Source organism: Hyperolius riggenbachi, chromosome 6 (genome assembly GCF_040937935.1).
Source record: "Hyperolius riggenbachi isolate aHypRig1 chromosome 6, aHypRig1.pri, whole genome shotgun sequence".
In the NCBI taxonomy this organism is placed as follows: domain Eukaryota; kingdom Metazoa; phylum Chordata; class Amphibia; order Anura; family Hyperoliidae; genus Hyperolius; species Hyperolius riggenbachi.
In genome coordinates, this window is record NC_090651.1 from 20,521,717 (window position 1) to 20,535,412 (window position 13,696).

The 13,696-nt window shown below is 43.2% G+C and overlaps 1 protein-coding gene across 3 annotated transcripts in view; it reads right to left on the reverse strand.

Moving 5' to 3' along the window:
- Window positions 1-1,002: 1,002 nt before the first annotated feature.
- Window positions 1,003-13,696, reverse strand: part of TUT4 (terminal uridylyl transferase 4) — a 108,447-nt gene continuing 95,753 nt past the window's right edge. For all 3 annotated transcript variants that reach the window (XM_068238977.1, XM_068238976.1, XM_068238979.1), the window contains 5 exons: window positions 12,970-13,127; window positions 12,194-12,288; window positions 7,617-8,091; window positions 5,437-5,592; window positions 1,003-1,774 (listed from right to left, as the gene is read on the reverse strand). In XM_068238977.1, the coding sequence (XP_068095078.1) occupies window positions 1,683-1,774; window positions 5,437-5,592; window positions 7,617-8,091; window positions 12,194-12,288; window positions 12,970-13,127 (976 nt within the window). In that variant the 3' untranslated portion in view covers window positions 1,003-1,682. The remainder of the gene's footprint in view (window positions 1,775-5,436; window positions 5,593-7,616; window positions 8,092-12,193; window positions 12,289-12,969; window positions 13,128-13,696) is intronic.

A 13,696-nucleotide genomic window follows, 5' to 3' on the forward strand; every position in this document is an offset into this window, starting at 1 on the left:
TTCCGCCACCAATTAGGCTTTCTTTGGGGGGTACATTTTGCTAAGAGCCACTTTACTATAAATGCATTTTAACAGGAAGAATAAGGAAAAACGGAAAAAATCCATTATTTCTCAGTTTTCAGCCATTCTAGTTTTAAAATAATACATGCCTCCATAATTAAAACTCACGTATTGTATTTGCCCATATGTCCCGGTTGTTACACCGTTAAAATTATGTCCCTATCACAATGTATGGCGACAATATTTTATTTGGAAATAAAGGTGCATTTTTTCCATTTTGCATCTATCACTATTTACAAGTTTAAAATAAAAAAAAATATAGAAATATTTCATCTTTACATTGATATTTAAAAAGTTTAGACCCTTAGGTAAATATTTACATGTTTTGTTTTTTTTATTGTAATGTTGTTTTTTTTTTTTATATAGTAAACATTTTATTTGGGTAGTTTTGGGAGGGTGGGAGGTAAACAATAGATTTATAATGTAAATGTGTGTTAATTTTTTTTTTCAGGTGTAGTATTACTTTTTGGCCACAAGATGGCAGCCATGAGTTTGTTTACATGACGTCACTCTAAGCGTAGCACGCGCTTAGAGTGACGCATCGGGAAGAAGACAGCCAGAAAAAGCACGATCGGTCGCGGGAGCGCGCATGGTTTCTGGACGTAGAAACTACGTCCAGGAACCAAAATAGGTTAAGGTGCCCATTATGGTACATTTTTTTTTTACATTTTTTGTTTAATTAGTCTGTTAGATTAAATATAAAGATTTTTCCAACATGTCCGATCAAATTTTTATTGAAAAACGTGATAATCGATTCTTTTTTCTTGTTCGAAAAAAATATTCTTTTAAACTTTCATTTAATTTGATCGTTTTGGTAGAATAAACAGGAAAATTGTACCATGTATGGGCACCATTTGATTTATCCTTCTTTACAGATTCCCAGTAACTGAACATGAGCTCAATGCGTCTATCCAATAAAACACAACCACAAACATTCACAAGTTCAATGGTATTCTCAATTTTATTACAAAATGAAAAAACCAAAATTATGAAATAATTAAAATTTCCAGCTCAGATTTTTTTTCCATAATAATAATAATCATTAAAAAAAAAAGTTCTTTAGACGTCATGGGACAGAGAATTGGATAAAACGGCCTTTTTTTGTTGTTGGTACCAAAAATAAGACAGAACTTTAGATTTAAAAAATTTTTGGCACCCGCATTAGACCTAAAATAATAAAAGACTTGTACAAAATTACATTCTTTTTTATTTTTTTTCTTAAATCCTTCTTTGTATCTAAATATATATACATTTATAGAGAGCTCGAAGCAGCCAGTTTATGAACAGAGTAAAATAAAGAACTTAGAAGTTCATTGACGAGAGAAGAAAAAAAAACAAAACAAAAAAAGCTCTCTTTTTTTTCTTTTTAAGATTTTTCCCACCATAAAACACGAGATCTCCCCACAAAATGGGGGAATGAAATAAAAGAAATAAGCATCACTCAAAGGAATGATTCCAGTAAAGCTATCACTATCATATGTACAAACTATACAGGTTAAAAGTCCGCTCTCCCCGTCAGGCCTGGGCGAAGTTCAGGCCTACGTAAGGAAAGGATACATTTTAGTTAAAATCCATAGCTTGATATCTGTGGCCGGGAAAAGGTTCGCTGCCGCCTCTTGCCGTCATTTCTTCTGCTGCACGAAGCTGGGATTTCGGTTCGGGTGTCCCTGTGACAACACCGGGAACTGCGGTCCGTTCTGTATCAGCGAGGGAGCTGGAAAATAAAAATAAAAAGCTGTCAGGGTCTTTCGTCCGATGCGCTTTCCCCCTAGTGATGGAAGGACGCGTCGCCGGTTCAACCTTGCTAAATTCCTTAACTGCTGAGGTTATTTAATTCCGAGATGACAAGAAAACATTTTGGCATTGGAATTCAATTTGTTTTAGTTTTAGGTTTTAAAGTGTACCAGAGACGAAGCACCCTCATGAATTTACCATATATATCAGTGGGAACATTACAGAAAACACCTACCCTGCTCTGTTTCATCCTTCACTGCTCAGCCTGCTTGTTACCAGCCCTGATAAAATCCCAGACTGAGCATTCAGTCTGGCTTTGCTCAGGAATTATTATAGCTGAGTCTGTCTTCTCTGGTGTCTTTTCAAGCCCAAGCCTGCCCCCTTCTGGCTCTGCTGTCCTGTTTTATATACTCACAGCATCACAGAGAGCTGTGATGAGATGGAAGGAGCTGCTAATGTAAGGGTATATTGATATATATATTTATCTATACAGGATCTTCTCAAAAAATTAGCATATTGTGATAAAGTTCATTATTTTCTGTAATGTACTGATAAACATTAGACTTTCCTATATTTTAGATGCATTACACACAACTGAAGTAGTTCAAGCCTTTTATTTGTTTTAATACTGATGATTTTGGCACACAGCTCATGAAAACCTAAATTTCCTATCTCAAAAATTAGCATATTTTATCCGACCAATAAAAGAAAAGTGTTTTTAAAACAAAAAAAGTCAACCTTCAAATAATTATGTTCAGTTATGCACTCAATACTTGGTTGGGAATCCTTTTGCAGAAATGACTGCTTCAATGCGGCGTGGCATGGAGGCAATCAGCCTGTGGCACTGCTCAGGTGTTATGGAGGCCCAGGATGCTTCGATAGCGGCCTTAAGCTCATCCAGAGTGTTGGGTCTTGCGTCTCTCAACTTTCTCTTCACAATATCTCACAGATTCTCCATGGGGTTCAGGTCAGGAGAGTTGGCAGGCCAATTGAGCACAGTAATACCATGGTCAGTAAACCATTTACCAGTGGTTTTGGCACTGTGAGCAAGTGCCAGGTCATGCTGAAAAATGAAATCTTTATCTCCACAAAGCTTTTCAGCAGATGGAAGCATGAAGTGCTCCAAAATCTCCTGATAGCTAGCTGCATTGACCCTGCCCTTGATAAAACACAGTGGACCAACACCAGCAGCTGACATGGCACCCCAGACCATCACTGACTGTGGGTACTTGACACTGGACTTCAGGCATTTTGGCATTTCCCTCTCCCCAGTCTTCCTCCAGACTCTGGCACCTTGATTTACGAATGACATGCAAAAGTTGCTTTCATCCGAAGAAAGTACTTTGGACCACTGAGCAACAGTCCAGTGCTGCTTCTCTGTAGCCCAGGTCAGGCGCTTCTGACGCTGTTTCTGGTTCAAAAATGGGTTCATGCTTCCATCTGCTGAAAAGCTTTATGGAGATGATTATTTCATTTTTCAACATGACCTGGTACCTGCTCACAGTGCCAAAACCACTGGTAAATGGTTTACTGACCATGGTATTACTGTGCTCAATTGGCCTGCCAACTCTCCTGACCTGAACCCCATAGAGAATCTGTGAGATATTGTGAAGAGAAAGTTCAGAGACGCAAGACCCAACACTCTGGATGAGTTTAAGGCTGCTATCGAAGCATCCTGGGCCTCCATAACACCTGAGCAGTGCCACAGGGTGATTGCCTCCATGCCACGCCACATTGAAGCAGTCATTTCTGCAAAAGGCTTCCCGACCAAGTATTGAGTGCATAACTGAACATAATTATTTGAAGGTTGACTTTTTTTGTTTTAAAAACACTTATCTTTTATTGGTCGGATGAAATATGCTAATTTTTTGAGATAGGAAATTTAGGTTTTCATGAGCTGTATGCCAAAATCATCAATATTAAAACAATAAAAGGCTTGAACTACTTCAGTTGTGGGTATTTGAATCTAAAATATATGAAAGTCTAATGTTTATCAGTACATTACAAAAAATAATGAACTTTATCACAATATGCTAATTTTTTGAGAAGATCCTGTATTTGTTCGTCATAAAAGGTTTTTAGAAATGGTGATTTCATTTTGCACACAGCCCACTAAATAATATGCTTTTCTGAAGAAACTGTGTTTTACATGGAGTTTTAGTAAAAAAAAAAAAAAAAAACACAGAAAACGGCACTCCAGAGTGGCGAAAATACCAGGTATAGTATTTATTTTATAAACTCTATCGGGGGATATGTTTATTTTGTGCCAAAGCATTAATCTCTGGTTTCCTTTAAAATCAGAAGTTAATAAAAATACATTTTTACCTAACAGTAAGGCGGCGTAAACAGCCGCCATACCGTGCGCCCCTTCCCGTTTCCCCGACGCTCACCATTTTATCGTTCCCGTTGCGGCCCTCTTTGTGTCCCCGCCTTTCCACTGAGTGCAGGCGTGCGCTGTGAGGACACTGCGCGCTGCACAGAGGGCTGGTTTTGGACGTTCTTCTGCGACGCTGTACGGATTGCAACAAACAATGGTAAGTATATAGTACATGCATGGCATAGTGGGAACATCCAACAATTCAAGCACATGAATAAATACATAGTTATGGGATGGGGGGGGTTGGGGTTTGGGGGCGAAATCAGGTACAGAAGGAAGCAGAGAACCATCTTGAAAATGTAATGGTGCCCACACACTACTCGATATTGCGTGCCAAGCGACTTTCCGATTAGCTAAATTTTTCGAATTGGAAGAAAATGGGTGCCGCAACATGCCCATACAATCTTTCAATTTCTGGCGGAAATCGGGCAAAAGTATCAAGCGAGAATGCTGGAAAATCTCAGGTGCAACGGCTCAATTGGATGCGCAGCGGTAACTGTGTTCAATATCGAGAAAACCAACAGACACCCCCCCCAGCTGGTGTCCCCCAAGTGTATATGTGTCTCCCCCCATGCCTGTGTGCAGTATTCAGGCTAGGTAAGCCTGAATACTGCACATAGGCATGGGGGAAACACATACACACTTGGGGGACACCAGCTGGGTGGGTGTCTGTCACCACGAATCCTGGCCTCTTCTGGCATCACCGCGAGCGTCTGTACCACGTGCCACCTGATGTATGTGGCAAAGTCACTAAATGCACCTTGTGACACGTGGTACAGATGCCCGCTTTGACGCCGGAGGCCAGGATTCGTGGCAGCGGACAGGTGAGCTTTTATCGCTGCACATGGGGGACACAAATAGAGTTGGGGGAGCGGCAGCAGGACGATTTTCAACAGATTTTATGCTGAAATCAGTGGGCAGGTAATAGATCCCTCTCTGATCAGATTCGATCAGAGAGGGATCTATCAAATGGCCAATCTGGCCATACATGGAGTAATGCATGGCCTTAAAGGGAACCTGAGGTGAGAGACACATGGAGGCTGACATATTTATTTCCTTTTAAGCAGTTGCCTGGCAGTCCTGCTAATCCTCTGCCTCTAATACTTTTAGCCATAGACCCCGAACAAGCATGCAGCAGATCAGGTGTTTCTGACAATTATTTTCCGTTTTTCATCCAGTACAGTGTGAACGCCACCTAAGACTTTGCCACAGCGGTCTGTATTGATGGCACTCTGAGAATGCTAGCTGCTTGGCGGTAGGTTTACCTGATGGATAGTACGCCTTAGAGTGGAAGCTTGCGGGGTTCTGCTGCAGGAATTGCTGTGGGAATCCGAAGGACCAGGTTCTCGGGATCACCGGGAAGCGATTACCGCGCTGAAATGGCCGCATTGTCTTCCCAAAGTTCCCCTGATATCCTGGATCTGGAGAGACAACACACAACCGGTGTAACCAACAAAGTACACAAACTATTCAATAACATCGTATCTTCACAAACAAGAATAATGTGCTAATACCACAACACCACATGCTTTCAATAAACACCACAAGGGTGCAGTGCGCATTTTGCTGCAAAGTAGAAATTTAGATTCCCTATAACTCAAAAGCCTTTTAATTCAGATTAGAATCCTTGTCTGCTTTTACTGCAGCCTGTGTCCACGTTAGAGGGATTTAAAGAGAACCCCAGGTGGGTTCTAAGAATGCTAACAGCACACAGAGGCTGGGTCTGCATATACTGCCCAGCCTCTGTTGCTATACCGATCCCTCCCTAACCCCCCCCCCTGCGCTCTGCTATGCCCCCATAAATCACCCAGACGCGCTGTCGACACACAGCGTGTCGCAGCCGGCTGTTTACTTCTGTAAGTGTCAGTCTCTGCCGATCCCCCGCCTCCTCCATAGCTCCGGTCCCCGCCTGTGTCCCTTCCCTCCCCGCTGATTGGAGGGAAGGGACGCGGGTGGGGACCGGAGCTATGGAGGAGGCGGGGGATCGGCAGAGACTGACACTTCCTGTGTTTTCTAGGTTGAAAAAAAAAAAAAAAAAAAGACACAATTAAAAAGTAACTGTCGCGAAAATCTTAAAATTGAAAACACATACAAATAAGAAGTACATTTCTTCCACAGTAAAATGAGCCATACATTACTTTTCTCCTATGCTGCTGTCACTTAGGGCTGGAGCACACCGAGCGGCTTTTTCAGCGTTTCTGCAGCCGCTTGCGGCTGCGGATCCGCTTGGTCAATGTATCTCAATGGGGTGGTGCACACCAGAGCGGGAGGCGTTTTGCTGAAACGCATACTCCCGGGCTGCTGCAGATTTTGGATTGTGGATGCGTTTCTGCCTCAATGTTAAGTATAGGAAAAATGCAAACCGCTCTGAAAAACGGCAGTTCAGAGCGGTTTTGCAGGCGTTTTTGTTACAGAAGCTGTTCAGTAACAGCTTTACTGTAACAATACATGAAATCTACTACACCAAAACCGCTACACAAAACCGCAAAATGCTAGCTGAAACGCTACAGAAAAAGAAGAAAAAGCGTTTCAAAATCTGCTAGCATTTTGCGGATCTGCTAGCGGTTTTTGGTGTGCACCAGGCCTTACAGTAGGTAGTAGAAATCTGACAGAACCGACAGGTTTTGGGTTAGTCCATCTCTTCATGGGAGATTCTCAGCATGGCCTTTATTCTTTATAAAGACATTCCCTGAAAAGGATTTATCCAAAGATGCTAGCCAGCCTCCCTGCTCACTGCACACTTTTTTGGCAGTTGGACGGAGCAACTGCCATTCACTAAGTGCTTTTAATAATAAAGAAAACCCTAAGAACCCCCTATGAGCAGATGGGCTAGTCCAAAATCTGTCGGTAATGTCAGATTTCTACTACTTACTGTAAGTGACAGCAACATAGGAGAAAAGTAATTTATGGCTCATTTAACTCCGGAAGAAACGTACTTCTTATTTGTATAGGTTAACATGTATTTTAAATTTTAAGATTTTCGCGACAGAAGTCCTTTAAGTTCAACCTCTTCCGGCCACGCTACCTTAATAAAGTGTAATAGTAATTATAACTGGGGAGGCCTTTTAAAGTACAGAATACATCTACACCGCAATATGGAATTTGCCACTACTTCCTCTTCTGAGATATTCTACATATTACAGCAAAGAACCCCTATCTAAAGAGTTGCTGAAATCGCCTTTCCTCCATACACAGTTTTAACAGTTTTATTGAGGAATAAGTCCCTAATAAACTTTTTGTATCCTATTTGGATTATTGTTTTATTATTTGCTATACTGATGTCTGTATTCATTATTTTTTAGTGATATGTTCCATCCATGGCAGGTTTTTGGAAACTATTGTATGTTGCATATGAATCTCATTTACAAAAAATAGCTATTCTACGCATTACACAGACACACACTCTCTCGCTCTCTTCCTTGTCATACAGCGAATAGTGATTTACCTGTCCCGCTAAGATTCCCATTCGTCATCAGTGAAGGAGGCGTTTGAGGTTTTTGCCAATATCCGTCGTGATTTAAAGTGGGAGCACCCATAGGTCTGGCAGGCTGTGCGAATATGATGCTGGGATCGTTTAAATTGACTGCACCCTGATTGGGGCTGTTACTGCTGCCGGGTCGTTTCGGGTAGGTGACACCACCGGTGCGAGAGGGATTCCCAGAGGGGCGGATGACCTGGCCGTGGATGGGCCAGCCGTTGTTGTGCATGGGGAGCTGAGCGGGTAGTGGGAGGAGCGGCAGTGGGGAATAGTGAGTAGGAGGAGAGTGGGGAAAGTTATACACAGGCCGTGGAACCTGATGGGCGTTTCCTGCCGTCGGCACTTGCTGCTGCAGCTTTGACTGCTGGGACTGCGATTGGCTCATGGAGTTCTGCCCAAACGGCTGAGGCTGCGGAGAGTAGGACGAGCGATGGGATTCCGACTGCACAAAAGAAGAGAGAGAACGACATTAAAACAAAGTTATTCTAGAGGTCACTTAAAGAACTCTACCCTACATTCAAGCTGAACGAGAGGCCAGGAATAAAATCAAAAGCTACAACTTATGTATGGCAGTGATACCCTCTTATTCATCCATGGTAAATCTAACAGGCGCACTGCCACGGCAGACTAACTGCACAGAACAATGACAGTTGTCAGTAGTGCAAGCTGCTAGCTCCACTTCACAAGAAACCGCTTTCTAGCCACTGTACAGGAAAAGCAAACCTGAAGCGAAAATAAACGTATGATATAATAAATTGTATGTGTAGTAGTTTAGAAATAGAACATTAGCAGCAGAGACATGAGTCTTATATTGTTTCCAGTACAGGAAGAGTTAAGATACAGTCTAGTTGTCTGAAGCACTTTAACATCCAAGAAACAGTGAGAGACCGCTAGAGAAAAGGTTTTACTGCAGGGGAGGTCAAAGGGTCATTAGCTCTGCTCTGTTTTATAGCTTAAAATACAGGGTGTGGTTTGTAAACTGCAAATCTGACAGAATGATGCATTGTTATAAAAACAAACCACAAAACAACAACACCTATACAACTAAAAATACAAATATCTTTGCTACTAATGTTCTATTCATTATCCATACTACACATACAATTCATTAAATCATACGATATTTTTTCACTTCAGGTTCACTTTAACGATCTAGCAAAAATAACTATTTTGATTGAGCCCAACAAAGTCATACTTCAGGTTCTGAAATACTTTTTGCTAAAAAGTAGGTCAGCTTATGCTGTGTTAGTAGAAGTCAGATGAGGGGGGGGTGGTCCTCGGCGTATCCTTTGCCGGAGTGAGTGAGCTTTCTCCTGAGTTGTGATTGTTAAGGGGCCCATACACCTAACGATTTTCCCGCCGATATACACCAGCACTGTGATCGAATCTGCTGTGAAATCGTTGCGCAAACGCTGACAGAACGATCAATTTCCGTCCCAAATCAATCATTCCCGTCGTGTCCCATCGATCCGTCCGTGCAGAAGATTTTGCTCGATCGCCGGCGGGTCGGGAGTGCGTTGATAGCGGCGTTCAAATGCCCAACGACCGACGCAATACATTACCTGCTCCGGCCGGCGCGACTCCCCTGGTCTCCGCTGTCTTCTCCGCTGCGGGCTCCAGGGCTGCAGCTTCACTGAACTTCCTGTCCGGGCACGAAGTTTAAGCAGTGGAGCGCCCTCTACTGTTTAAACTTTCCCCGGCAGGAAATTCAGTGAAGCCAGCCAGACCCCGGAGACCAGCGCGGAGAAGACAGCGGAGACCGGGGGAGTTGCACTGGCCGGATCAGGTAATGTATGCGGGGGAAGGGGGCGGCAGCAGCTTCACAGATTGTGATCGGTTTCATGCTGAAATCGATTCACAATCTGTTTGCAGTAAAGGCAGTCATACGATCCCTCTCTGATCAGATTCGATTAGAGAGGGATCTGATGGCAAATCGACCAGTGTATGGCTACCTTTAGTGAGATGCTGAAAGATCTCGACTCAGAACAGCTCTTATCAGTAACTGTGAATCGAAACTGTGAGCTGTGCTGCCGCTCTCTGCTCAAAGGTAATCAGAGGCTAAGAGCACTCCTGTAACACTGCATGCATTTCTGCACAGTGTGCTTCTAGCCTTAGGCTTAACCCTTTTCAGTGCTCCCTGCAGGAGGGAAACCAAGTGAAACTTCAGGTCTTTTAGGATTTCCATTAATTGTAATGAAGATTATTTTCCCCCTCCAAAGGTTATGATGCTGTGGCTAATGTTTCAGAGTAGAGAGGAAGTTCTGAGTTTCGTCCTCCTTTAAAGAGGAGTATGAAGCCTAAAATCCTCTTTAGCAATAAGGTCATAGCTGAAACGCTGCATCCCCGCGGCAGAACGAGGAATTTATACCCTCCCCAAATCCCAGGGGCAAAATTCCACGACTTTCCAGGTCGTGGATTTTGCTGCCCGGGGAGGCAGAGCTTTGGGCTGTAGCTCTGCCTCCAGTCCAGTCAAACTCCGCTGATCTCCACCTCTCCCCGCCCCTCTCAGTGAAGGAATAGTGAGAGGGGCGGGAGGAGGCGGAGATTGACGTGAGTAGAGGCAGAGCTACTGCACAAAGCTCTGCCTCTACCCGGAAGGAGCCCAAAATTTTGCCCCGCTGATTTCAGGGGTTTTAAATGATCATTCTGCTGCAGGAATGCGGCATTTCAGCTCTGGCCTTATTGCCGAAGAGGACTGCCCAGTAAAAAGAGGTATTTTTTTAGACTTTAGACTCTCTTTAAAGACTACCTAAAGCGAAAAAAAGTTTGAACAGCAATACATATATGCAATCTATGCACTGTGTACAGTTAGATAAACATAAAAAGTTTACATCTGGTATATTGCAGTGCATAGAATAGACTCACATTTAGATCTGCTGTAGCACCGCCATCTTGCTTCTCATGCTGAAGCCAGGGACAGTACACCCTCAGCTTTGTGCCTCCCCTCCAGCATTTGTCCTCCCCTCCAGTCTTCTGCCCTCCCCTTTGTGTAACTATGTCTGGGAAATCCCGTGCAGATAGGAAGGACTGATGACATCTTAGATAACCTCCTGCAGACGTCTCTAAGGGCCTTTTTCCACTAGCCTGCGATTTGCTTCTGATCGCAAATCGCAAGGTACATGAAACTAATGGAAACTGCAGCAGCAATTTCCATTAGTGCGATCCGATTGCGATGCGATTTTGGTCAAATCGCAATCGTCGTCCTGCTGCGTTTTGTATGCGATTGAGCTGGACTATAATGAATATAGTAGCTCAATCGCAATCGCATGGTGGAAATTGAAACGCGATTGGGATCGCAATCGGAATCGCGATCGCAATCGCATTTCATAGTGGAAAAGAGCCCTAAATCATCTCTTTCCCCGCTGTGCAGCCACCAGCCTCTCTCTGCCTTTTCCCCGTGTAATTAAGCCTGTCACTCCCCGCTGTGCAGCTGCTTCAGCCCGTGTTCCTAGTCTCTCACTCTGAGATGATGCAGAAGTTTACCATGCATCATCTCTCGAGATTTTGCAAATTGAGCCATTCGTGGGTCGGGCTCTGTAAGTGGGATTGCCAGTGATGTCAGCAATCCCACAATGCTGTGCGAGCTGGCCAGGCAAAAGAAGAAAAATCGCCAGGGGCAAAATTGACAGGGGGGAGTGGCTTATGAATGAATTGATTGATTGCAGTAACATGTGGTAAGAATTAGATATTATTTTTATCACAAATCTATATATTTTACTGAGTTAGGTTATTTCATGATAAGTTATATCTTAGCTTTTGAGTCTCTTTAAAGGAATTCTATCAAACGTTTTCTATTTCTGTAAGCACTATAAATCAATTTGCCAACAACAGTAAGAATGAATGTAGCATATATTTTTGCTGTGCAGCGTCTTTGTCTTTATCTAACCTACTGTCGGTGTCCCCTGAGCAAACGGACGGCGACGGGGAATTGGGGCAGTTCATTATGCAAGAGGGGGATCCTCTTGCTGAGTACAGCTGTGGTTTATTCTACTCTGATGCTCCCCCCACAGCAGAGCGAGTTATGCAGCTCATGAGCCGGCTCATAAAGTTACTGTGAAGAGACCTCTCTCGCTAGTCTGAAGGAGACTCTGTGCTGAGCTGCGTGATTAGTTGTTGCTACACAACGGCAAACATATGAGCTGGAGGAGGGATCGTCATTGCTCTGAAGAGGATATTTATTATGATAACAGTCCTAGTCCTCACAGTAACTTTATGAGCCGGCTCATGCGCTGCATAACTCGCTCTGCTGGGGGGGGGGGGATCAAAGTAGAATAAACCACAGCTGTACTCAAGCAAGAGGATCCCCCTCTTGCATAATGAACTGCCCCAATTCCTCATCACTGTCAGTTTCCTCAGGGGATGCCGACAGTAGGTTAGATAAAGACAAAGACGCTGCACAGCAAAAATATATGTTGTGCTCATTCTTACTGTTGTTGGCAAATAGATTTATAGTGCTTACAGAAATAGTAAACGTTTGATAGAATTCCTTTAAGTCCCTCGCAGATGTGTCTTTTTTCCCACACCCCTAATAGTGCGATACTCACCGACTCTGAAGCCTGCCGGGTGCGGGGGACACGCTCCACCTGCTGTAACGGGGTGATCACTTGTTGGGGGACGATCAAATTGAGGATCTGAGAAGCTAAAAAGAAAAAAAATAATAATCAATAATAGGCTTTGGCGTTTTCATAAAACCCAACGCAGTATTTCTTTTTATGGTCGATGTCAAGGAATCATGTTTCACAGCTCTTCATATCAGTTCCATTTGTTAAGTATTTGCACCCAAATCTGACGTTTCGCTACCCTCACAATTACGTTGCAAAGTTAAAAAAATTATTTTCCTCTACTATTTACAAGAATTTATTAGTAGCACGGCTCAAACTTTCAACCCTTAAACCCCCAAAATGAAAGAGAACCAAGTAAGAGGGATGCGAAGACTGCCATATTTATTTCCTATTAAACAATGAGGATTACCTGGCTGTCCTGCTGGCCCTCTGACATACATTTAGCCGTAGCCATCTGATCTCCTGAACAAGCATGCAACAGATCAGATGTTTCTGACTGAAGTCTGACTGGATTAGTCATTTGCCTTTTTCAAGTGTGTGATTCAGACACTACTGCAGCCAAAGAGATCAGCAGGACAGCCAGGCAAAAGGTGTTTAAAAAAAAAATATGGCCATATCCCTCTCACTTCCGGTACCCTTTTTAGAAGACCCAGGAAAGTTTTATTTAGGATTAGTTTTCTGGGTACAATTCTCTATTTTGGAAGTTTAATTTCACTTTAGGTTGCTAACGGCATGTCGGATCATTGTCAGTTACTTACCCAGGATGCTGTTCTTCTGGTGGGCAGGGTTGTTTTCAGGACACTCCCTGCGTACATGTCCCATATTACCGCAGTTAAAGCACCTCTTGTCCCTCAGCTCTCTGTCGTCGTCTTTTATGTCCTTGTCATCGTCCTTCTCATTCTCTTTCTTCTTCACCCTGCAGAGAGGATAAGGAGAGTTAGTCCCGGACTCTGCATTCCAGCCCGTATCTTGTGGAAGGTACGGCAGCAGCCAATCACAACAAAGACAAATCATGTGGGATGGTATCCTTTAGTAGCCAAATTTATGCACCCAAAATAAATGCTCAGAGATACGAGACTGCGTATCCCGTCATAAAATCCTGCCCGCTGCGCTAGTTATAAAGCAGGACTGTACGGAAAATAACATGAGTAAAATTTGCTCATTTTTCACATTATTACTTTATAAATTGTTTAGTCAGTGTTTGCCCGTTGTAAAATCTTTCCTCTCCCGGAAATCTTTACTGCTGTCAGGTGCAGCACTATGGAATGTTTGTTTACTGAGAATTCCGAAGCCAGTAGAGATAATACCTGGTCACCCAGAATGCTCTGGGAGGAGAATTCCGCATAGCTAAACAGACATCAAAGGGAGGGCGGTGCTACATACCAATGTACATTAATATATAGATATAGGAAACGTTTCTGATGCTGAATCTAGGATAATTACCGTAAAAGTGTGGATCCTGAATAATTGACTGCATTCTGCTAT